Source organism: Phalacrocorax aristotelis, chromosome 3 (genome assembly GCF_949628215.1).
Source record: "Phalacrocorax aristotelis chromosome 3, bGulAri2.1, whole genome shotgun sequence".
Taxonomy (NCBI): domain Eukaryota; kingdom Metazoa; phylum Chordata; class Aves; order Suliformes; family Phalacrocoracidae; genus Phalacrocorax; species Phalacrocorax aristotelis.
The window spans coordinates 129,214,108-129,237,403 of record NC_134278.1 but is presented as its reverse complement, the minus strand read 5'-3'; the positions used below and the strand labels follow the sequence as shown (position 1 = coordinate 129,237,403).

Below are 23,296 nucleotides of genomic sequence, written 5' to 3'. Positions count from 1 at the left end.
AATTAGATAATATTTGCCTATAATTTAATTTCACCTCCAGAGAAGCTCCATCTGTAACCAAACCACCTCCTTCCGACATCCCTAAACCAAAGCTGGATGAGCCTCTCAAGTCCTTAAAAAAATTTATATATGGGACAGAAATACTACAATATTGAAGTACATTAAATTTATTTTTTTTTTAATGCTACCCTCAGTGCAGAACCTTCCTTTATCCATGCCAGACACCAGGCCAGCAGTTAGGTGACGCAGGGCAGAGCACTCCTCAGTAGCACTTTGCATCACGTGGGCCGGTGTGCCTGTCCTCGGATGCAGCCCCCGGGAGGGTGCTGGCAGGATTTCTCTACACCCTTGGCAGTTTGCACGCTCAGTTATCTGGACTAACTGCCATGAGCAGCTTAACTGGTCTCTTGAGTTAGATTCAGTTCCCACTAGTGTTCCTGCTGACTCCAGCCTGCTCGACCGGGCTCTCAGTGCCTGACAGAGGCCCCTTTGGCAACGTGCTCCGAGAGTGGCAGGGAGGAAGAGGCTGCAGTGCCTCCGAGTTCGCCATCACAAGCCCACCTCACGTGGTTTACAGTCCGGCAGCAGATTCAGTTCTACAACCTACCAATCTCCAGTGGAAAATGTCACTGACATGCACCTCTTGAAACAAAAAATTATAAAGATACACAATTACCTTTTACTATCCATACTTTATTGCAGGTGTACATATAATTATTTATATTTTATTTTAAACAAGAAATTCCTTTCATGGAAAGGAGGAACTTTTACCATTAAAATAGAGTGATTATACCACGAGTATTTTACAAATATGTACAAATATTGGCAGCTAGTTTCTAATATCAGCTGATAAATGCTATCACATTACCCTCTACCAAACTAATCGAAACCAAAAATAACAAGAGACCTTCTAAATCCAAAGACAAACGAAAAATAAGTCTATTACTAGCAGGTACAGGTTTTTTCATATGAATACAAAAACTTGCATAATAGATATTCACAGTGCTTGTAAGGTATTCATTCGTTCTCAGCCTACACACAAAAGTGGCCGGGTCTCCCCTTCACATGCATATGTAACTTGAGTAGTGGAAGGAGCTACTAGACCACTGAGAGAAGACTGTCAGACCTGCCACCAGCCATGAATAAATACAAAGAAACCCTCACATACATACAAGGCAACGGATGCTCATGCAAGAGCCAGTTACGCTGCTTTTCAGGCACCCCGGTGTATTTTTTTTAAGCCAGCAACAAGGATTACAGCATTTCTGATTCCACTGAACGCTTGGTAACTGCAAGAAGAAAATACCGAGCTGCTGGGTGGCAATAAACACTTCAGTAAGGTGGTTAGGCCGAAGCAGGTATGAATGTGATTGTCTTTGAGACGAGCATGCAGGGATGTGAGCATGGGGCGCACACGTGTTTTATGACACCTTTCCAAACAACTATACCTGCTGAATTTTGAGGTTTTTTTCCCCCCCGTTAAGAGCCATTGGCAGAACCACGAGTAACCCTACGTCTGCACACATGAGAAAGCGACAGTTTAGCAGGACTGTCACTCCAGACACCACCTTTTCCACGGACCGACGGGTACCACCCGCAATAAGAGCCATCCCTCCAGCTCGGCGGCAGCTGCAAGAACAAGGCTGCTCCCTGCAGCACGGCCGCTGGCCTCCTGGATCCTGGCCGTGCCCGTCTCCCATGGCTTACGGCCAAACAGGCCCCAGGTAACAGGGAGTGACCGACAGCAGGAGGCTTGACTGGACTGCCTCCTAGCAGCCAGAGTCCTAAATGCATCTAAATGGGTAAAGGAGTTTGTTTTGGATGCAGTAAACATACCTCAAGTACTCTGTAAAGGCATTTTGGCTTTGCTTGGAAGAAGGGAAAAGAGGCTACGGTGAACACACAGGTCCTAATCGTTCATTACAAAAAGAAAGAACGGTGTGATCAAAGAGGGCACGGTTAAGTAAGTCATGGCTACGGTGAGCTTGTGCCCATCATTCCTTCCTCAAAACACACAGCTACGGTTTGGTGCTGGATTCACCTCTGAGGACGTACAGCCACTGATGCCACTTCAGTAGATGCATAAGCAGCTGGATGCTCTGTCTCTACACCACACTCACTTGCATAGAAATAGTGAGATGACAGACTTCACGGATTTGCTTTTTTAACAGTTTACGGGAATGCAATTTACCAGACAACTGCTAAGCCTGCAAGCCTACCATCAAAGCAGCAGCTCAAACCCTCCCCAGCATGGTCTGGCTTCCTTCCTTCCTTCCCTGAATTCAGCTGTCTTCAGCTTTTGAGTGATCAACGCTGCACAACACACACTTCCTCAAACAGCAGGATAGCATCAGTCTGCTTCTAGAGTTTGCCAAAAAATTATTAGCTTCCACCTGCAAGGTTGTCAAAAGCTGGGCACAGGTTACACATGGCTGTAAGTACAAGCTTCCTAAAGGCTGGGAATCAATGAGGGGAGGAGGTAGTGGGGGGAGGAAATCAAAAAACCATCCATTTATTTGGGTGTAACAAGGTAGCAGGATGTTTTCCACAGCAAATGCTTGAATCAAACAGCATAATTATAATTATTTTCCTAGTGAGAGCCAGCACAGCCAGCTCCACCACTCAGAATCACCAAACAAGTACCCTTGGTTTGGCACACAAACACCTTGCGCTTCCACCGTCACCAGCCCTGCAGCACCACACACTCACGTTTACATGACCTATCTATGATTAAGTTGGAGACAGCCACTCTGAATGTCCTTCCAAAGCGACCTTCTCCGGTCCATATTTGCCTCCTAAGCAGAGGGAAAAATTCTAAAGGAAATGATTTATTAAAAACAAAAGAACAACATAAAAGTATGATTCAAAGTAAGTGGTGATCATGCCCAGACAAATTCTCCAGTCCCACTCCTGTCTTCAAAAGCCAGTCAATTAACACTCCTGTCTTCTGTACTCTCAGAAGGAGCTGGGCCATTTGTTTTCTCCCCTCCCCCATCTCTCCAAGGATATAAGCATTTATTTACCAATGTGCATCGTGGCAGTAGTAGACAGCTGACAGAATTCAATTTGTTGCATTAAAAAAAGGAAGGAAAAAATAAACCGAACACCACACATTGTATTTGACTGGATGCTTACAACAAAACAAAACAACAACAACAAAGAGAAAAACTCCTAGCAGAGCAGGTCTTGCTCCCAGTAAAGCAAATAGGCAACTCGTGTTCATCACAACAGGGACAGGCTAGCCACCTCCATACACGGACCTCCAAGTGTGCTCAGACCATATGCTGGCCTGACAGCTGCTGGCAGCGCTGCAGCAGCACAAACTCAAGACACCCAAGCTATCCGTACACTGGCATTAACATAAACGGACCACAGAGATAGGCAGGAACATAAACTGACGTAGACTTTTACATTTCTTTCTTGTAAATCCATTTAGACACAGTGTTTAATTTACTAGCTCAGCATCAGTTTTGGTCCACTGGTTTTGGTGTTCATGTTGGTTGTGTCACTGGTAATGGTGCGGGCTGCTTCCAGTTTCTGCTCAGACACCTCAAATGCCAACGTTAAGTGCTACACTCCAGTTGATTTGCCCTGTAGTCAGGTCTGCAGAAGTGATGCTACTTCCTGATTACAGAGCTGAATAACAAAGCTGCTCACAATCTCCTCCAAGACCCAGAGTGACATCACACATGTTAATGAGGTATATATTTCCATGATGAGCTGTTTCCAAGTATGGAAAAGCTCCAATCTCATTACACCACAAACTCCTCCGGGAGCTGGTCCTCTCCCAGAAGATCCAAGGAGAGGCAGTTCATGGATCGTTTCCCATAAAGGGCAGACTTGGTTTTGCAGTCCACTGTGGAATAAACATAGCCATAGATAGACAGCTTATCCTCCAGGCTGCAGCCAAACGTGTAGCTGTGGGATGTGTCCGAAGACAGCGTGGCACTTAGTGGTGGGTGCCGGTGCTTGTAAAGGCGGATGTCATCCAAACTCTGGCTGTGCTGCTCCGTGCAGCTCCTGCTTTTGGGCGATCTGACCTGCCAGTTCAGTAAGACATACACAAATGAAAACGATGAGCTCAGACACAGCCTAAGGATGCTACAAGCTCTCCAGAATTGTTCTTCCACTCCTTCACAACAGCCCCGCCAGCCTTCTGAATTGACATTGGCTTAATGAAGAAGCTGTGAACCATTAAGAAATTACAAGCGCATTAAGCTGCCCTGCCACATTGAGCCAGATCCTGATCTCTCCACACTGTGTCCGCAGCATCCAGTACAACAGACAACACACCAGACAGGTATGGACACCTGAATGGCCTGACACTTCTTGGCAGATTCGTGCAGTCATCCTCAAACGAAGTGTATGTAACAAAAAAATTACCCCAACTGCCTGAACACACTGAGTTGGTGAAAGTCTAATGAGCTGAAAGGAAGATTCAGAAGGCAACCACGCAAACTAATAGGTTACAGTGGCCAAGATTCACTGAGTGCAACATACAGTTTCATCTACATGACATTTTTCAGCAATGAAGAAAGCAGAAGCAACAAACCAGCGGTAATTCCCAGAGGGAGCATCTTGTTGCACAACCTGTAGCGACTTGGCCTGTGTGGAGGAATTACTGACCATCCGAGACTTTCCCACTCACTTTTTCTTACTCTGTCTCTTCATAATCAGCTTTCACATGCTAATATTAAGGCTGATTTCAGGAACAGCACTTTTAAACCAAAGACAATTCTGTTGGCAACACAGAAAGCTTCCTCCCAGTGTCACTTCTCTCACCTCCACGGGATGGGAATTAAACAACTACCCTGAGGAATCCCTGTGCTGGCTCAGCTGCGCTCCCCGAATCAGGCACACGCTGTACAGTCCGGTCAGCACTAAGGAAACCCAGGCCTGCAGCATTTAGTTACGTGGCAGCCAGGTCCTTGCAATTGCTCAAACAGTCCGGTGTTGACCAGAAACGTTCTTCCAAGGACAGATGCCTCCTGATCAATTAACAGCATAAGCATGTGTTGGTAAAAGCATTAACGTACAAACATTACTTTAAGGAAGATGCCCACTCCCTGCCTTGCATTCTTAAGTCATTCCACATAAATATAGGGATAAGTTCGTGATGACTTGTACTGCATGGTCTTCAGCTTTGGAAAAAATAACCAAGTTTTTACTTAAATCTAAGGCTTTATGGACTATTTTGCTGATAAGTGAAAATTTCTTATCACTTTTGACTGGGTCCAGGAAGAAGCATGAAAAGAAGGGAAAAAAGTCCTAAGAAGTGATTGAAGTCCTTGTTCAGAGAAGTTCAGGGAGTAAAGAGGAAAATGATAAACAGATTTTTAAAATTCTTTTAGCAGATAAGGCTAATTTGTATTCAGAGAGAGAAGTGGTGGTGGAGGCTTGGGGTTTGTTTTCTTTTAAAAAACCACACAACATTTCTACCACAGTGGGTACAGCTATACTTCAAAGAGAAATATTGTTTGGCCTTAAAAAGACATTTTAATGAGCTTTTTCCAAGCACAACTTACGATATGACATATTTTTCCATATATAGTTGCCTTTTCTCAAAGGTTTGATGAAAAGAAAACATTGACAACAAAGACTTGAGCACACACATAGTATAATCACACAAGTGATAGTAATTACAGCTTGAGCATCTGGTTTTGCTCTGAAGTGAGCTCCTTCTGGCTTCAGGAGCAGGAAGATGATCAAGTTTGCAGAACACATCCAAACTGCATAGATGGTCTTGGCTCTATATTGCACTGAAAATTTGCAAGCGGTTTATTTTCCATTTCCCATCTGAAAGCCTAAGGCAGACAATAGCTGGCTTGCAAGATTTCCATGCACATTGCTCCAAACCTCTCTATACTGTTCTGAACCCAAACACTGTTCTCATCCTATTCCTGATAGCAGTAGCTGGCTGACAGCTGCTTTTGGTTACACCATTTAAAAATCAGTCAAATCCTGACCAATCAAGTTCACCTGGTTTGCAGCTGTCTCCATTACACTAGACCTTGGTTCAGTGCCCACACACAGACCGTCCCGCCGAGCGCTCTGCCTTACCTGGTGAAGGGATTCCACACTTTGACCTCTCATTTTTATTAGCGTGACTTGCACCACAGACAGCGATTCCTGATTTACAGCTGCAAAGGAGAAGGACAAAGTGAAAAGCATTGCAGGCTTGAGGTTTTGTGGGCTGGGGAAAAGGGAAGTTGTTCTCAAAGGCCACATTCAAGCAGTGCTATCCTATAAATATAAGTATACATCAGTTAAGCACCCTCAATGCCCTGGAATTTTTTTCACAAGTACTCCTTTTTGCCCCTAAGGATCAATGTTTAAAAATTCTCAGGAAAACAGCTTCTTACCAACTTGTCCCATATTCACCCACCTTGCTTTGCTATAGAGGCTGCACGCCTTGCAAGCCAGACAGCTCCTGCGTGACCCCGTTGCCTAGTGTTCCCTGTATCACAAGCCACAGAACTTTACCTATTAGTTCCTGTGACTAGCCCATTAACCTGTGGTTGAACCCCTTGACCATTTTGTGGTTTGCAAGATTTTAAAGCAAATTCCTTCACTACAAAAGGTTTGCCTCCATTATCTTTTTGTCATTAACTGAGTATAAACTTGGCAAATTTGGAGCAGGGAAACCTTGAGGAGCACAGAGGAGAGCAGCACTGTACAATAGAGGGTGCTGGCCTTTAACCTCTAGATGAGCTGACTTCAAGTCCTGCTGCAGTAGGGCAGAAGCAGCACTGGCAGCTGTTCAGAAGATAGAGCTTTCTTAGATCACTCAGATTATGCCTGGCTTGCCAAAAAACATCTTCCTGTTGCTAGAGCCCAAAGAAAGGCACTGACCAGTAACAGAGAGCCATCTCACCTTGGCAGCTAGCAGCATCTAGAGGAAGAGATTCAACAGATTCTCCCACAGTGGCCTCCTCTAACTGGTCTCTCTCTAAAGGCTCATCTACAGGCACCTCCTCTGGCTCATCTACTGCCAGCTCAAGCTCTAGGAGGAAGAGAGGAGCAGGAGAAGGGTTAGCATTACACTTCTGCTCCAAGCTGCTTCACATTCTCTTACTCCCCATTCTCCTGCAGAAGGCAAGAGTGGGCTTAGAAGCTGCTCCGCATCTCCATATTCTTTACCATCATCCTGAGAGTCGTCTTCAGCCCGCCCTTTGCTGCCACTGTCAATGCCAGAGCTACCATAGCTGATGGTTGAGCTGCAGGATTTCTCTTTCCTGTGCACCCGGTCAATGCCGAAGGGCTCGTCCACTGACATTTCCACCGACACGCGGTGCCTGGAGTCAGCCTCGATGCCCGATGTGTGAGAGCTGCCGTGACTCCCCGTGGACTGGCGCGAGAGACGGTTATCCCTCCGGCTGCCCCCGCTGCTCCCGCTGCCACGTGAGTTCTTATCGCATGGGTCCAGGTCCATGTCTAGCGTGTCACTGATATAGGACTCCCGGTAGCGCTTCTTCTCTGAGGAAGAAAGATGAGAGAAACCAGTGGGAACTTTAAGCGAGGCCAAAGGAAGGGTAGCAAGAATAATCAGTAAGTTCTGGGACTGGCACAAACCGACAATTAAACAACTGCTGCAGCTACTGAACAAATACAGGGGCAGTTTTGTAATTGGTTTGCTCAACAGATACTGGGATGCCCAGCTGGTTGTAAAAGAACTAGTCATACTTGCAGTAACCCAGCATCTCCTGAATTAGAACAAGCAGGTAGAGGCAGTTATGATACAGAAAATAGTAGCTTCCAGAGTGAAGGAAAGGTCAAAAGAAAAAGGAATTACATAGCTAACCTAAGTGCTCAGCCTTTAAAAACAGAGTGCATTGATTGCTTCTTGAAACAGTCACCAACATGCGGAGACAGCTAAGAACAGGATCCCCATGGCTGGCATTTATTAATGATTTATTAATTATTTCTCCCATGGCTTGTATCTGTTACCTAAAGAGAGGTGTGCTGAGGGTGGTCAAGAAATCCACGAGACACCAGCAGACACAAAACAACCTAGGGCCTTTTGCCCACACGCACTTGATCAGTGAGCCTTTCTACAGGTGACTGGCACATGCCAGTGGTACCTGCGCAGCTCAAGGCCACTCCTATAACCCCACTGAAGGGAAAGAGAGAAATAACCAAGCCCGATGAGACCAAGGGCTGCCTTCCCTGTACACAGGTTCCACACAGCCAGCAATCACCACTTCAGAGATGGATGCAAGCTCCTCAGAGTTAGTCGAGATGTGCAATAACCAGAAACAAGTTTCTTCCTGACTTCTCCCTGGATGGAGTCAGCCTGTGTCCTCAGACGAGAGGACCAGCTACTGCTGGCTGACTTCTACTGACCTTAAAGGTAATGATACAAGGCTTACAAACCTCAGAGGAGACAGAGAAAGCGTGAATGGAGAACGCAGGAAACAGCAGTCAGGAAAGAAGCAGGGTGGGTGGGAAAAAGCATTCAGGAAAAGGCTAGAGCGAAGGGGACACAGTCCTCAAAGACGACCTATGCAACGCATTAAAAGCCATCACTGAGGAGATGTAGGCTGAGAAGTTGTAGGACACCTCGTTTGCACAGCTGGAAAATGCAAGGGGGCAAGCTGAGAGGTGATGAAATGACTGAAGTTTGCCTGGAAGGATACCAGGGACTGTCAGAGCTCAAGTCACTGTTCCTATGGAGAGGGGATCCCATCAGAAAAGACAAATTCTGGGAGGTCTGATCTGCTCTCAGGTTGCTTCTGGCACCTGCAACTCCTCTCTCTTCACTGTCGGATGCTATAGACTAAATTGTGTGCAGTGTTTAGTAAAGGGCACTAAAAATTAAGACACAGGCTCATAACTTGTACTGCTGCTTGCACACAAGATGATCTTATCCCAGTGGAAAGCTTTTTATTCAGAATTACTTCCGCTCAGAAGTGTGTGTCAAATGCGCACAAACTGGGAGCACAAAGAGCGAGGATCTACTCTTAAAGGGAGATATTCCCCCTTTACTGCTCTCACACACCCCTTTTCTGGTCACAGTCTAGCAACGTGAGAGCCATAAACACTTCCCAGTAATGGACTTGGAACATACCTAACACACTGTTTCTCTCACCGGCTTCCTGATAAGGCAGAAACACCGTTAATTAGATAGAGAGCAGCCACCATGAAGCAACAGCAGAGCCTAACACGCTATACTCTTCCCCTAACCAAAGTCACCTGCTCTTCCACCACGTACCTTCAGCCTCCTCCAGTTTTTGGATCTGCTTCAACACTGGCTGGATATTCAGAAAGAGGCGGTGGCTGTTGCTGAGAAGCTGCAGCAAGTGCCGCGACCTGAAGGGGCAACCCGTGTAGTAAACCAGTTTCCGTGCAGAAGGCAAACCATCTGGCTGGATCTCAAATTTTTTCCCCTGCATGAAGAGGAGAGGTGCCAGCGAAATGAGCAAGACCGTGGTTTTCAGCCACATAGCTACCAGAAGTAGCTGTGGTCTCGTGCGTACGAGTGACAGGACTTGATGTGGCAGCGCGGGCAGGCTGACAGCTTTGCCAGGTCCCAGGTTGACAGCCCGCTGCCAGATGGCCTTCGTTCCGTCATACTCACCAGAAACGCCAGCTTCCCAATGTGTGACCAGGGAAAGTCGTAGAGGAGCTGGCGAATGTGATTCACCTCCTGCAACACATCAAACTCAGAGTGACACAGGGACTGGCAGGTACAGGGTGGAGTCAGTGATGTGCAAAGAATTTGCAAACAACCAAGAATTTGAGATACGCGGAGCCTGGTGCATGCAGGGGAGGGAGAGGAGCTGCGGTGGGGGGGAGGACAGGGGAGCTGGGCAGAGTTAATGCTACACCAGAAGGCTTTCACGGCAGTCTGTTACCTGATAGATGTGCATTCCTCTCAGGGTCAGGCCCAGGATAACCGTTGGGCGATCCTCCTTCTTATCCTAAAAGAACAGAAGAGCCTGGAGTCAAAGGTTAATCTACAAAGACCACGCTCTTGTTCTGGCACCTACTTCAGGAGAGGTAGCAGGACTGCTCATCAGGCAGATGCCATTGGCTCTTTTGGTTTTTATTGTGTTTGTAAAGTGCCCCTTGCCTTGTTGACCCATGAAGTATCTACACCTAAAATCCCCTCATGCTGGGAGTCTCAAGCATTTCACCAGCAAACGCCCTAGCTGCCCTGGATAGAGAATGCTGTAGCTGTAGTGATTTGAGGGCATAGATCATTACTGCTCTCAGAGGTACCTTGTAACCTCTCATACTGCCATGCGCCGTCTCTGCTGTCCCCATGAACATGCACCACTCTTGCTGTCCAGGCGAGCCCGAGACGAAAGGGATGCCTGTTCCCTTCTCTTTGCCACAGCACTGCTGCTCCCATCCAGGGTCTTGCTGGACCTTAGGTGTCCCTTGGCCAGGAGGGAGCTAATCAACACCCAGAGTTACAGGGACTTTCCTTCTAACCTTTTGATCTCAGTGTTGGGAGCAGGTGGTTTTAAATGTTTATGGCTGGGTTGGAACAACGCCTTTCTTTCTCCCTCATGCTGTATCTTGGTATGACATACTCGATCTCTAATGACATTCCTTTGCTGGAAGACCAAAAAATATCATAAACTTGTTCTTTCAGTCTTTCCTGGCTTGGCAGAGTTAGGGGGGGGAACACATACTTCCCTTGCTAGGAGGAACAAGAGGAAGAAAATTTTCAGGTAAAAATTTATGGGCTCACAGAGCTCAAACTTCACATCAAAACTTTTTCTCTTCATCTGGCTTGTCAAGATGCAAAGCTTGTGCCATCACATTACCTCACCCTTTGCCCCGGTACCATCCATGTCTCCAGTTTAGCCACTAAGACACGCTTTCTGCCTCTTAAGGGCAAAGAGCTTCATAAATCGGTATTGGTCTGGAGGAGAGATACAGGACTCAGTGCTCTGTTTTCCTTCGGAGTTCCCAACTTCAGTAGCAGCTATGAGGAGGGTGTAGGACAGAAGTGACTGCTTTTGAAATCTCAGGGCAGCCAGCGCACCGACACCTTCACCTGCCACCCCTATGCACTCGGTTGGGCAGCTTTGTGACCTGGGTGTCACCTAGGAGGAGGATACCTCACCACGAGATAAGTGTGTCACAGCAGGAAGAAGAGCATATTGTGGGTCAAACAACCCATGAAGGAGTTAGCGATGCATAAAAGTTCAAGTCAGACAGGAATTTGGATATTAAGAGCAACCAATTTCACAGCCCTGGTGCTTTCAGATATAAATTGTATCACATCGTGCCAGCTGCATTTCTTATGGCATTCAAGTGTAACCAACCCTCTTACAACTGCATCATTAACAGCATTAGAATCAAAACAGAGAGGACAGAGGTAGAGGGAGCATCTATGGTTTGCAATGAACTGAAACTAAGCCTGGACCACAGACCAAACTGGAACTTATTTACTCCAGAAAACACACATTTCTGCAGTAAGTAGAGCTGCTCGATCTGGTCAAAGGACCCGGATACCTCCCAGACATAATTCCCACTGAGCAGAAACAAACAACAAGTTTAATAATGAGTCTGACAAGGTGGAGTATCTCCATTTGGAAAAAAGGTCCATTAGTCCTATTTCTAGACCTAAACTCTCTTAGCATGTGAAAGTGAAGCACCTTCTGTTTAAGCAGGCTTGGGTAAGGAGTCTAAGATGCAGGGACAAGCAACAATCCAGGAATCGAAAAACTGACATACAGCTGAAAAAAATACCAACCACTCTGACAGGGTTGGAGCAGGAGGGAGGGGTAAGAAAGCTGGGACATGGGATTTGTGTGAAAGCCGGCCGGCCTCGACACCATTTCAATGGACTGCAACAAACAGTCAAGTCTACTGACAGGCAGGGACAAAAAAAACAGTTCTTCCATTCCTGTGGCTGGTTTCGTGGCCAAGGAACAAAACTACATTCCAGCTATACCTGTATATTGTCAACAGATTTGTTTGCGGGGACAGGCTTCACTGGCTGAACATTTTAGGCTTGTTTGGCCTCTCTGAATCAGAGGCAACCGTCCCTCAAATGAACAGCAAGTGAAAAATACAACAGTGCACTCAGTTAATGATAGAAGTTAAAAACAACAAGCTCTTTGTTTAACCTTTTGCAGCCTGTAGAAGTGGACGGGCACATCTTCTAGCAGGCAGGACTCCTTAATGAACTTCAGCACCGCTTCCTTCGCACTCAGCCCTTGCTGTTCTCGGTGCATCTCTGGGGCATGTTTCAAGATGTAATCGCTCCCCCTCTTCGCAATTATCTAAACCACAAGGAAAACAAACAGGTCAGCAACTCTTCAGCAATCCCCACAGGAGGCAGCTGTGATCAACAGCAAAGCACAGACTGGAGTTGGAGGAGGTTCATACGGTCCCTCAAGATGTTAGTCCATGTTCACCTCTACCTCCCTGGAGGATAAGCATTTAAAGCAGCCCAGATGATACCGATGTCTCCAAACAGATACTAGATGGCAAAATAACAGACCAAGACTACAGATGTTGTGTCAGCTTTTTTCATTTTTAAGTACTGAAATTAGTTTTCCTAACTCTTGGCATCCATAAATGCTTATGGGCAGACAGAAAAATACTGCTCTGCATGCCAACCCAACAGCAATACCTCCAAACACTGCGGAAATGCTAGGTGGTCCTTTTAAGACCAGAAGCTACACTTTAGGCTTATTTAGCATTTCCATCCTCAAAGGGGTGGATAACACATCTCAAGGTATTTTTTCTCTGTCCAGAGTGGTTAGCAAGCACACGGCTTTGCTAAGTAGTAAAAAAACCCACACTGGGCCTTTTGCTGTTGCCCTGGGAGTGCCCAGTTCCCATGCTTGCCCACGTGCCCTCTCTGTGCGAGGCTACAGGGCAGCCCAGCCCTGTCCCGTGCCAGACCAGCCCCTCCCAGGCCACGAGCGGCGACAGATAAGAGGGATGTTGGCTGAATTCACTTCACAAAATCCCCCATCACTGGGGGCATTTAAAACTAGAGCCCACCAGGTACCCAGGAACACCCTGACAGGAACAACCTGCCCTGGCTCAGGAAAACCAGACCCCATCACCACCTGGTTCCCACTTCCATTTTATATTAAGCCCCTTGTTTATTCTGTTTGTTAGCACCTCTGCCCTCCCCTGCACGCCTTGCCAGATTAGTTGCCCTCCCACAGGGAGGGCTGGGCTTGGAGGAGGACAACATCGATGCCATCAGCTGTGCAATGTCAGCAGAAAGAAATGTCATGCCAGCTCTGCAGTTCAAAGCTGGGTTGATCTCCCTGGGGCAGCACCGCCTCTCCTCACTAGCAGGAGGCTTGGGGCAGCCCTCAGCCAAGTGATCTCAAGCACGTGTTGGAGGAAGAGATGGCGTTGGAGGAGGAGATTGCTCAGTATCTCCCCACAGGAGCCTGGGGGCAGGGAGAGAAGCGTCCCCATGCCTGCCAGATTTTGCTCTTTGTAATGATGTAATAAATCACCCACATACTTGCTTGGGGTTGTGGCTCAGCACAGGTGAGCCAGGCTTTGCCTTGGCCTTTGCAGTGTTTGCCAGATGAGCAATAGTCTGTGATAAGACTTTTAACTACTCCCGAAACGGCACGCATGAGACCCACCTCTTCCAGCCCTTTGTTAGCTACCTCCTGCCAGGTGCCCTGTAGCAAGGAATGGCATGGGATGAGGGCCTGTTGTCTGGGAGAAAGGTGCATTTCTGCACAGCAAGGCAGGCACGCTGAGACTCGTGCATGAAGGAGGCTCTACCAGCCTTGCCTCCCCAGTGCAACCCCTGTCACTGCTCTGAACCTTCTCTCCAAAGCAGGGGACAGTGCCCCCTTTCAGGGGAGACACGACTTGCCTGGGGACAAGCAGCCAACTACCAGAGGCACCTGGCCTTTAGACAGCTATCCCAAGGCATGAGCTGGGCTAAAACCCACTGTCACAGCAGAGAAGGGGGCTCCGGAACTAAATCAGGTTGCAGAGGAGGGTCTGTCCAGGTCCGAGGGAACAACTTGCCTCAGTTGCATCATCAGACATTACAATGATGTGTAGCAAAGCTAGCTTCCCTTTCTATTTTTGTGGGAACTAAAGTCTTTATCAACAGTTTTCCTGATGTTTCACCTCAAAAGAACTCTCTGCAGGTAACCAGCTCTGACAGAGGCTTAGCTAATTTGCCTTCATTTGACAACTAAACCAACTCTTGGCTTTCTAAGCTGTTTGTAAGTCTTGAAGGGCACAAGCCCACATGCATGTGTTTGTTTATAAACACGCAAACCCATTTCCAGGGCCTTCCCTTTTCTCTTACTGCAGTTGAGCCAGAGATTAGTGACAAAGCAAGCAACAGAGGCACTGCACAGACGCTGCCCCTTAGGGCTTGGGTCTATCCATCCCAGCGGTAAGCATTACAGGGATAGGAACAAAGGGCAACGGACTTGGCTTCGCAGCCCTGTGGTTTTCTGTAGAGCTTAGGCTGCGAAGATCTTGCTGATGGACCACTGCAAACACACAACCCTTTAAGCCACAGAAGAATTAAACAAAGACAGCCGCACTGTTGGAGTTATTCATTTGGGACCAAACCATTCCCTCACCAAGGAAGGGTACACACTGCCCACCTCACTGATGAGGGAGCCCAGGAGGAACAGGTCCCTACATTGGAAAGAGAGGAGATATCTCCTGAAGGAAATTCATGGTGACGCTCTACCACTCTGGCTGATCATTACAGTGGCATTTGGGGAAGCTGCATAGCTGTAGTTAGGTACCAACTTGACATAGCTCCTGCTGCGTGCACAATCTGTTGACAGAAGGATCCCCTGAAACTTACCCATTGTGGGAAATAAGCCTGAGGTTCAAAATATTTGCCAGCATGGACCTTCTCCCTGTAGTTGCCCAGGTCTGCCTGTAAGCTGTAGGCAGCCAGCAAGAAGTAGATTTCTTCTTTGTGGTTGCACCGAGACATAAGCACTTGCTCTTTGAGATGGCAGTAGTAGAGCTGCCGTGCCACCTTATCGCTGCAAGACACAAAGGCAAATTTACTTGAAGGAAAGAAAGTTCAGGCTCAGATAACGCCCCTCAAACACATCTTCCTTCTGAGAGGAGGGATTAAACTTTGACATTCCTGATGTGTGCCAAAGCCACCCTGATACAGTTATGTGCGTGTAGGGAGCACCAAGCCAAGATCAAGGTCTTCTCCCACTAAGTGTTGTACAAACATGGGAAATGGTAGCTTCTATCTTGAGGAGCATGAGATCTAAGAAGTTAGGGCAGAAGGCAGATGAAAGAAAAATCATGTCGCACCTGTTCTGGAGACTGACTACATCAAGCACTTCTGTTTCTTTGGAAAGCCTGTAGCAGCCAGGAGAGTCAACTCCCTTGACTCCCAGTCCTGTTTCTTGCACACCTGTCCTCCTTTCCCCTCTAAACCTGGCGCTGCTTTTTCATTTCACCTTGCCTTAGGCTCAAGGTACTTTTCAACAGCTAATTCCCTGCAAGGTAGATCAAAAGACACAGGAGCCTTGGGCTTGTTTTTGTCTTCTTCCTCAAGCTGCTAAACAGGGATAGTCTGATAAGGCATAACTATCGCGTAGCAATGATAACCCACACACCCCCGCTGTTAAGAGCTCACGGGAAGCAGGCTGCTGACATTGTATGTATAGATGAGGTGCTGGACACTACAGCCTGCTTGTAGAAGTGTGTGTATGTGTAGTTTGAAGAGGCCATGTAACTACCTCTGCATGGCTCCACAATCCTCTCCAATTAAACTACTAGCGCAAGAGAAAGTTGCTTGTGATGCTAAAGCGTACGTACATCGGGGGTGGTATAATGATATGCAATCTCCCTTTGTACCTAAAAGCAAAACTAAACACAAAACACTTAACAGCCAGACAGACTCCAGAAGAAACACTCCCCTGTAGCCAAAATGAAAGCCTATGGAGAGAGAAAAACAAAAAAACCACCAAGCTTTGTTCAAGGCGAGAACAAATGCCAAAAATTTGGTAAAGATTTTAAATCCACCCAAATGATCCCAGCTCTTGGCCTGCCCGGGGTCACAGCCACACCAGAAGTGCTGATGCAAATTAACTCTGTCAGTTGTTCATTTTTAACTACCTCATCTTTTGTTCTGTACTGTGGGTGAGGGTGGTGGTGTTTTGAGTGCAGCTCATATTCCATGTGAAAGGACTACAAATGCAAAACTCTCTAACTTATGAAGTAATTTCTTTTGTCCATTTACAAAAGTCCGTTTCCAGGAGCAGACTGCACAGAGCACTGCTCAGATACAAAAAACAGATCCAAAGTTATTACTAGCTTGTGCTCTGGAGCATAAATAGCTATTTTTGGTATATTCATCTGATGCTTTTCATACAACCGAAAGATGCAAGCAAAAGAGCGTTAAACATATTTTAATACTGTCGTCATTCAACCTGCTCTCTGAACACAGATGGAAAAGCAGTCACAGTTTTCCTAGGGATAAGGAGTATGATTCAGGGGGAAAACATTCACGGCTGGGCGAGGAAGTCTGAAGGTTTTTTTTTTAAAAAAATCCAAGTGGATTTTTAAGCTTATTTCTGTGAACTCACAGAGATGAGCTTAAAGAAACATTATTTTTCTTGCCTTTTAAGAGCTCAGTGAATAATTCAAAACACATTAACTACCACTGAAGGGCACTTACCTTATTACTCTTCCATTTTCTACGTAGTATTGTACTCTAAAGAATGCAACAAATGGAGGGCTGAATTTCTCTGTTCCCTAGAGCAGAGGCAGAAGACAAGTTAAATAATGTTCAGCATCAAAAATTCCTGTTACCCTGTCTGGTAACGTTCTCTTCTCCCAGGCTCCCTCCCCATACTGCTTTTCATTGTCTACTCTTAGCTCTCAGCAAGTTTTTTTTGGGGGGGGGGGGCATGGATCTGACTGTCTTGGAGGCTCACATCAACGAGGCACCATACAACATTCAGACAGGTTGAACAGCAAAACATCCTAGGGAGGGTGGAAGATTCTGGATGGGGGGGATGAGCAGGTATAAGAGTCCCAGCGTAGCCCGGGGATGCCCAGCCTGGCCCAGAGTTCCCTAGCTCAGCACCTGGCAGCACCACAGACGCATTAGTGCTGAACACGGCAAGTTTAACACAGCCTGCCTCAAGCACTGGGCAAGGCGGCAGGGCAGCATGCCACGCTGGCACGGCTGCGGCGTTTCCAGGGCACACCTAGGAGTATGCAGCTCTCTGCGCTGCACCACATCACTCAGCGGGGACACACGCGCTGCTGCCTTCACCATTTACTGCCCCAGGCTGAGGTGCACCAGCCTCGTATTAACTCTTTGCCTTTTGTTTGGCAGGGCTAATGTTTAGTTATTCACACCTTCCTGCAGCCACAGACCAGAAGGAGACATTGATGTCTGCTTCATGCTGAAGATGTCTGTTAGAAGAAAGCCAGCAAGAATTCTGTTGTTGTTTTAACTGCAGCCTATCTTTTAGACTTACAAGCTTGTTTAAACAGGAGAAAACAACAAAAAAAAAAAAAGGAAGGGGGGACAAAAGGAACGTCTTATCTTACTAGCTCATTGTCTTGTCCGTCCTACCTTGCCACTTTCTTTGATGTTCATACAGGTAACTTTGCTCACACAGGCAGTTCCAAGGCTTTGCTGCTCTGACCCATCTCCCTGTGACAAGTTACACAGCATGCCGTGCACATCTGATGCAGACAGCAGCTTCTTGACCATCAGGCAAATATTTACATTTTATTTCTATAACGTGTTCACAGTCACCCTATTTTATCAGCTGGACTGGGCTTTTCACCTGAAACCTCTTCACAGGAATTAAATCCCTGCCTGCTAAGCCAGTCCAATAGCCTAACTCCTCTCAGACTTCAGTACTGCCCATGGCAGCTCATTCACCCTTTTACAATCACCTCACTCCAGAGGTTCAACACTTATCCTGACTTAAAAAGTGTTGCAAGAATCCAGCCTCAAAGCAACCACAAAGCATACCCCATCCCGAGGTGACCAGGAACACCTGCCTCGGGGAAACCCTCGCTGGCTGGACAGACGGCCCTCCGTGCGACTGGCAACTGTCTTTGAAGTAACCCTCACTTGTTTGGGAGAAGCAGTATGGGATAAGAGAGATTCCCAAACCTCACTAGTCATCTGCCAACTTCTCTAAGCAGCAGAAATGGCAAGCGTGCCTACTCTGCAAAACAAAACCCTTAAGGAAGGTGGAAAAAGTCTTAATGAGCTAATTAAGATATCTGAATGTAATTGCACTTTGTTCTAGACTGCGGCTCCTCTAATAATGACACACACAAACAGGCATTATCATGTCTGAATGACCGGCACTAAACAATTACATAAGCTTGTCTTTATTCCACATAGCTTTTCCCTTTTTCCCTTGACAGGGCTGGCTAGCCTTAAAGAACTAAGATTCTTCTAGAACAAAGTATCTTCCCTCTCACTCCACTGTCCTTTTGCATGTACTCTGGAAGGGCCACAGCTCCAGCCCTCTCCCTCGTGTCAGGTTCAAGTCACAAAAGGTCATTTTACGCTGTTCTGCTTAAGGGTAACAATGAGGTCTCCAGACTCTCCACAGGCTTGGCTAAGTTCAGAAGGAAGACTGGCCAACCGATCTTCTCCGCTTCTGTAGCGGCTAAGCAGCACCCATGTGGATACTATTGCTCAGGCAATAGTAAGGGGCGGTTTTAGTTGTGTAAGGGGCTGTTTTAGCTCTTTTAATTAACTGTACAGCCGTGCACGAGTCACTGCATCTTGCTCCTGAACAGCATTCTGCAGACCATCTTCAAGAACTGCTTTAGAAACCTTAGTTTAAAGAGCTTTCATTTCACTTTGTACCAAAGCTGTGGACTCCAAAATGAAACAGCTGTCTTACTTTGGTGGTCTCTTTCTTCCATTCCTTTGAAAAGTATTTGCTAAGCTTCTGCTCCAGGTCTATAAAAACATATTCATTATCTGAAAGACAAGAGGAAAAAGCATTTAACATTAAAGAATTACAAATTCTGATTAATGAAATACTCGGATGACTATACAAGTTGTTTCCAAGCAATACACTAAAACAAAGCTGACCAGGGACTAGGCAGGGCAGGGAAAAGAGAGGGCACCGAGTCTCTTAAGCACGTGTGCTACTCCAGGCAGTATGGAAGGAAGGTCAGCTACACCTTGATTGAAGAGATGCTGAGCTAAAGTTTCCCAAACACCTTAGCCAGAAATGGAGAATTCTTGCTTTATAAGCCAGAAGCCACTTACAGAAGGGAAATATCATCTTATCAAGCCGACTGTACTGTCAGTTTAGTGGATTCAGGTCTTTTTATTGCTATTAAGCAAGCCCTACCCAAACTTCCACTCTGCCATCATGTAGCAACATGGTCCAACAGCATAAGCAAGTGGACAGAGTCAGGTATTTGACAGATTTCATCCTCCACATACAAAGGGCATCCTCTGGAATGGTGAAAAGGAGGAGGACCGAACCCAAATGCCCTCCTCAGAAGGTCTGGCATGTCTTGCTCACACCCAACTTCTCTTATGGAGCAAAAAGATGAATGAAAGGAAGGGAAACCTGGCCTGCCTCAAAAGACCAGGACTTGGTCTCCACCGAGGTGAGGGTGAACAAGAGACAGCCTGAACAGCACATCCTCTTGAAAGAGCTTTGTGGTGCTTTCAAAGCCAGTGTTTCGTAACACTGCTTTCCAATTATCAAATCCAAACAACTCAGCCAGTGAAAGATTTTTTCCCCTGAGTCTTCTCAAGTGTCTTAAAAAAAAAAAAGATGTGATGGGTGTTTCAGGCTTCTGCGGCAGTGCCAGCTGAGCACATTCACCTGACCAGTCCCTCTACTCTTTGATCTTGCCCAGGAAAGTGTTTTAACAGGTGACATAAGTGGCAGGTTGAAGAGCTTGTTCCTTAGACATGATAGGAGCAGGGGAAAAAAGGGAAAAAAGAAAAAAAAAAGAACCCTTCACAACACCACTTTCTGCTCCTGAAGGCCAGCCCAGACTTCTAAAAGCTTTGGTTTTTGCTTTCTGATGTCAAACAGAAAAGGAACGGGAGAAGAGAGGTAATTTTTTTCTAATGGAGATTTACAGCCAAACGAGAGCCTGCACGCATGTCTGTACAGCAGATGGAGGAATGGCAGAGGCCAGCGTTACAGGAGGCATTCGAGGGGGCTCTGAGCTGCCTCGCAGCCATCCTCCCAAAGCATTCCAGTTCCTTACAGGGGCAGATCCAGCAAATATTTCCTTTGCAAGTTTTTTTAAAAAATAAGCAAGCAAATCAACGCCCTATTGCCAACTCCTTCAGCTCCTGCCTCAAGCGAGAGGAACCACACCTGGTGCTAGCCGGAATTGGTCCACACACCACACTAGCAGGAAGCCTTGCATAAAACACCAGTAGCACTGGACACAAATAAAGAGAACAATCACAAAAGAGTCCTGTTTCCATCTCTGTGGTCTTTCTGGCATTGTACTGATTGCAGCTGTAATTTTAATATAATTACACTTCTGCTCACCAGGTTGCTTGACATTGTGACATACGTATACGAGAGTATTTAACAGCATTGTTGAAAGCGCTGTACAGAAACCCTGAAAATTTTAGTGGTGGAAATTTAAGTGCTGTAGCACACAAAGGCATCTAGAAGTTGTTTTGCTATGTTGACAAGGAGAGGAAGAGGTTTTAGCTTCACAGAGACTGCATCTTGTACCTGCCTCTTCACTTATGCTTGTAAGATAGGGCAGCTGCGGGGCTACGCTGGCCCCAACCCTTGCTTCTCCAAATCCATTAAGAGCAGATAACACTGCCTTGAAAAGGTTTGTAGAAGTCCTAGTCCTAGGCTTGGTCCATCTCTTGGACTTGTCTCTGTCCCTTGTCAGCTGCCAAGTGGATAAGGGTCTCTCTGTAAAGCTTTTCTTAAAGTAAATAAGAGCTCATTTAAGAAGCGATTGCACAGCAAGTGACAGGAATGGGATAACACAAGCACGGCACCCAGTCCCTCCCTGGGCTTCAGCAGCCCGGGGGCAGGGCGCTCGCTCCGCTATGGGCTCCTGCGGCGGGACTGGGGCTGCTCCTGATGGCACAGCGGTGTAAAGGGTACAGGGTAAAGCCTGTATCGGTTCTCCCAGCACCACTGCGTTTAGCTGCCCCCTTGTAAATAGGATAGGGAACCTGCAGGGCTGTAACAAGCTGCGGGGTCATCTTTTCCTTCTCACTCAGGAATGATCCTGTGCCCAGAGGCATTTAAGAAAATGTGTGAATTACTCCCCAGACACAAGGGAAAGATGGCAACACAAGTGTGGCGATAAATCCTGAGCCATCCCATTGCACGTGGATAGTGGGACAAAAAGGGGAAAAAGGATGAAAAAGCAGTTCCACCACGGTAACCCACACATAGTTACCCACACCCCCTGTTTACCTCTGTCATGTTAATTATGTTAGAGAGATGACTCTGGGAGGGTCCAGATGCCAAGCCTGAGGACTTCAGGTCATTATCATGCCTACTGAGAGGTGCACATAAACCCCAAGAATAAGTGAGGCTGAAGGAGGAGGACACCCTGATGTATCTGTCAGCTCTCCCTGGGAGTCCCACTCCTCCCCAGCCCATCATCCTCCCCATCCTCCCTCCCGTGCAGGAATGCAGTGCTGCATTCCTGCCTTAATGAAGTTAATATTGCTGGAATGTCAACCTGCAGTGTAAGCCTCCATCTACAAAAAACAAAGAGGTATTTCCTTCTACAGCCCTACATGAGTTGTGGGGGGTTTTCTCCTTAAAGTGGATTAGTGGTGAAACTTAGAGATCTTTTGCCAGATGCTAAAACTGTCCCTGGTTTGAAAACAAGCATCTCTACCAGAGATGAAGGCACCAAACTGCAGCACCTCAGAGCAGTGCTGTAAAGGACAGTATAGAAATGCACAGATGGCTGCCTTTCCAGGGAAGAACATGTCTAATTTGTGGATCTAAACAGGGATGGAGACTCAGCAGGTACAAACTGTCATTGCTTCACTGGCCTCAGCTCAAGGACAACAAGTGAAAGGTACTAAGAAGCTGGCTTAGAAGCACGCATGCAAATACGCACCCACCCACCTGCAGGTGCTGACGTTGTGTTCATGAATCTCATCTCAGTGAGCTTAAAAAATATATCAGCTTCTCTTAAAAAGGTTCCCTCAAGTATGTGGGAACAGACACCAGACCTGGGAGAACATACCAGTGCCCTCCAATCCCAAGAAACACATCTGGACAGCCAGCTAGTCTGCAGTAACACAATTTACACATTTCTTCCAATTTCAGCTTTTAAGAGCCCTCAAATTAAATGGAAAGTTTATGCTGTAAAAATCTCACTTCAAATTAAGCAGTCACCAGAAATGCAAACATTCAAGCGCTCCTACTCTGGAAAATTAACCTAGCACATTTACATGTTTAAGCAAACATAGGACGTTCATTGCTGCAAAAAAAATAGCGGGCCAGGTCTCCAGTCAGAAAAAAGTGACACAGTTCCAGCGAGCAATGCAGACTTACAATAGGCATTATTTACACTGCAGGCAAAACGGGAATAGAAAATTACGGCTGTAATACAGGGTCAGATCAGTTCTGAGTCATTGGTACTCTAAAAGCCATTATTTTGCATTAACCAGTGCCTCCCCGTTCCATTTTTTAATGAAAGGTAAGTTCCCTGCAGAAAAGGTAAGCAATGGTGAATGCCCATAACCTGCTCTCCTGAGCCCATTTGGGCTAGGAGCACTGGGAAATTCCAGAGGTAAGTCCTGTCCCACCAAGAGGCAGAGCTCAGGCCCCACTGGCAGCCAGGAATGTCCCATTAACTCCTCAGGTTGAGTCAAGCATATTTTAACTATTTAGATAGTCCAGAAGATCAGGATTCAAATAAAATATGAATTAGTGTAAAGCCAAACTTTCACACAGCAAGCATTTTCTACCTTAAAGAGAAATTAAAGAAAAAGGTTATCCTTGGCTATAGTGCTTAACTTCTCCCAGATGCTGCAAGAAGCCTCGTGGCAACACCACTGTTTCCCTTGAGAGGTAACAGGAGAGAGATCAGGAGCCGAACAGAGGGATGCTGGGGTTAGGGGAGAGCTAAAGCTTAAAAACAGCGCTCAAAAATACCTCACAACACATGCTGTAGACCTCATATAACCCGTTTAGCTTCCCTGAATACCAGTGTGGATTTTTTTGTTTGTTTACTGAAGAAGAGCTGGCTACACGCTCCTTTTGCTGGTGGAAAGTACACGAATCCCAGGTGAAAAGGGAAGAACCACAACAGAAGCTGGAAATAAAGCAAGGGAGGTCCTGGCAGAGGACACTTTACCTGGGATGGACAGAAGGTACAT

The 23,296-nt window shown here is 46.6% G+C and overlaps 1 protein-coding gene across 4 annotated transcripts in view; it reads right to left on the bottom strand.

Annotated features, from left to right (window-relative positions):
• Nucleotides 1–672: 672 nt before the first annotated feature.
• The window catches only part of FRMD1 (FERM domain containing 1), a 43,680-nt gene continuing 21,056 nt past the window's right edge, over nucleotides 673–23,296 (bottom strand). For 2 of the 4 annotated variants that reach the window (XM_075089585.1, XM_075089584.1), the window contains 11 exons: nucleotides 18,837–18,916; nucleotides 16,628–16,704; nucleotides 14,783–14,969; nucleotides 12,087–12,242; nucleotides 9,855–9,920; nucleotides 9,578–9,646; nucleotides 9,212–9,386; nucleotides 7,141–7,476; nucleotides 6,875–7,003; nucleotides 6,061–6,140; nucleotides 673–4,040 (listed from right to left, as the gene is read on the bottom strand). In XM_075089585.1, the coding sequence (XP_074945686.1) occupies nucleotides 3,753–4,040; nucleotides 6,061–6,140; nucleotides 6,875–7,003; nucleotides 7,141–7,476; nucleotides 9,212–9,386; nucleotides 9,578–9,646; nucleotides 9,855–9,920; nucleotides 12,087–12,242; nucleotides 14,783–14,969; nucleotides 16,628–16,704; nucleotides 18,837–18,916 (1,643 nt within the window). In that variant the 3' untranslated portion in view covers nucleotides 673–3,752. The other 2 variants (XM_075089587.1, XM_075089586.1) reach the window with 2 other exon arrangements.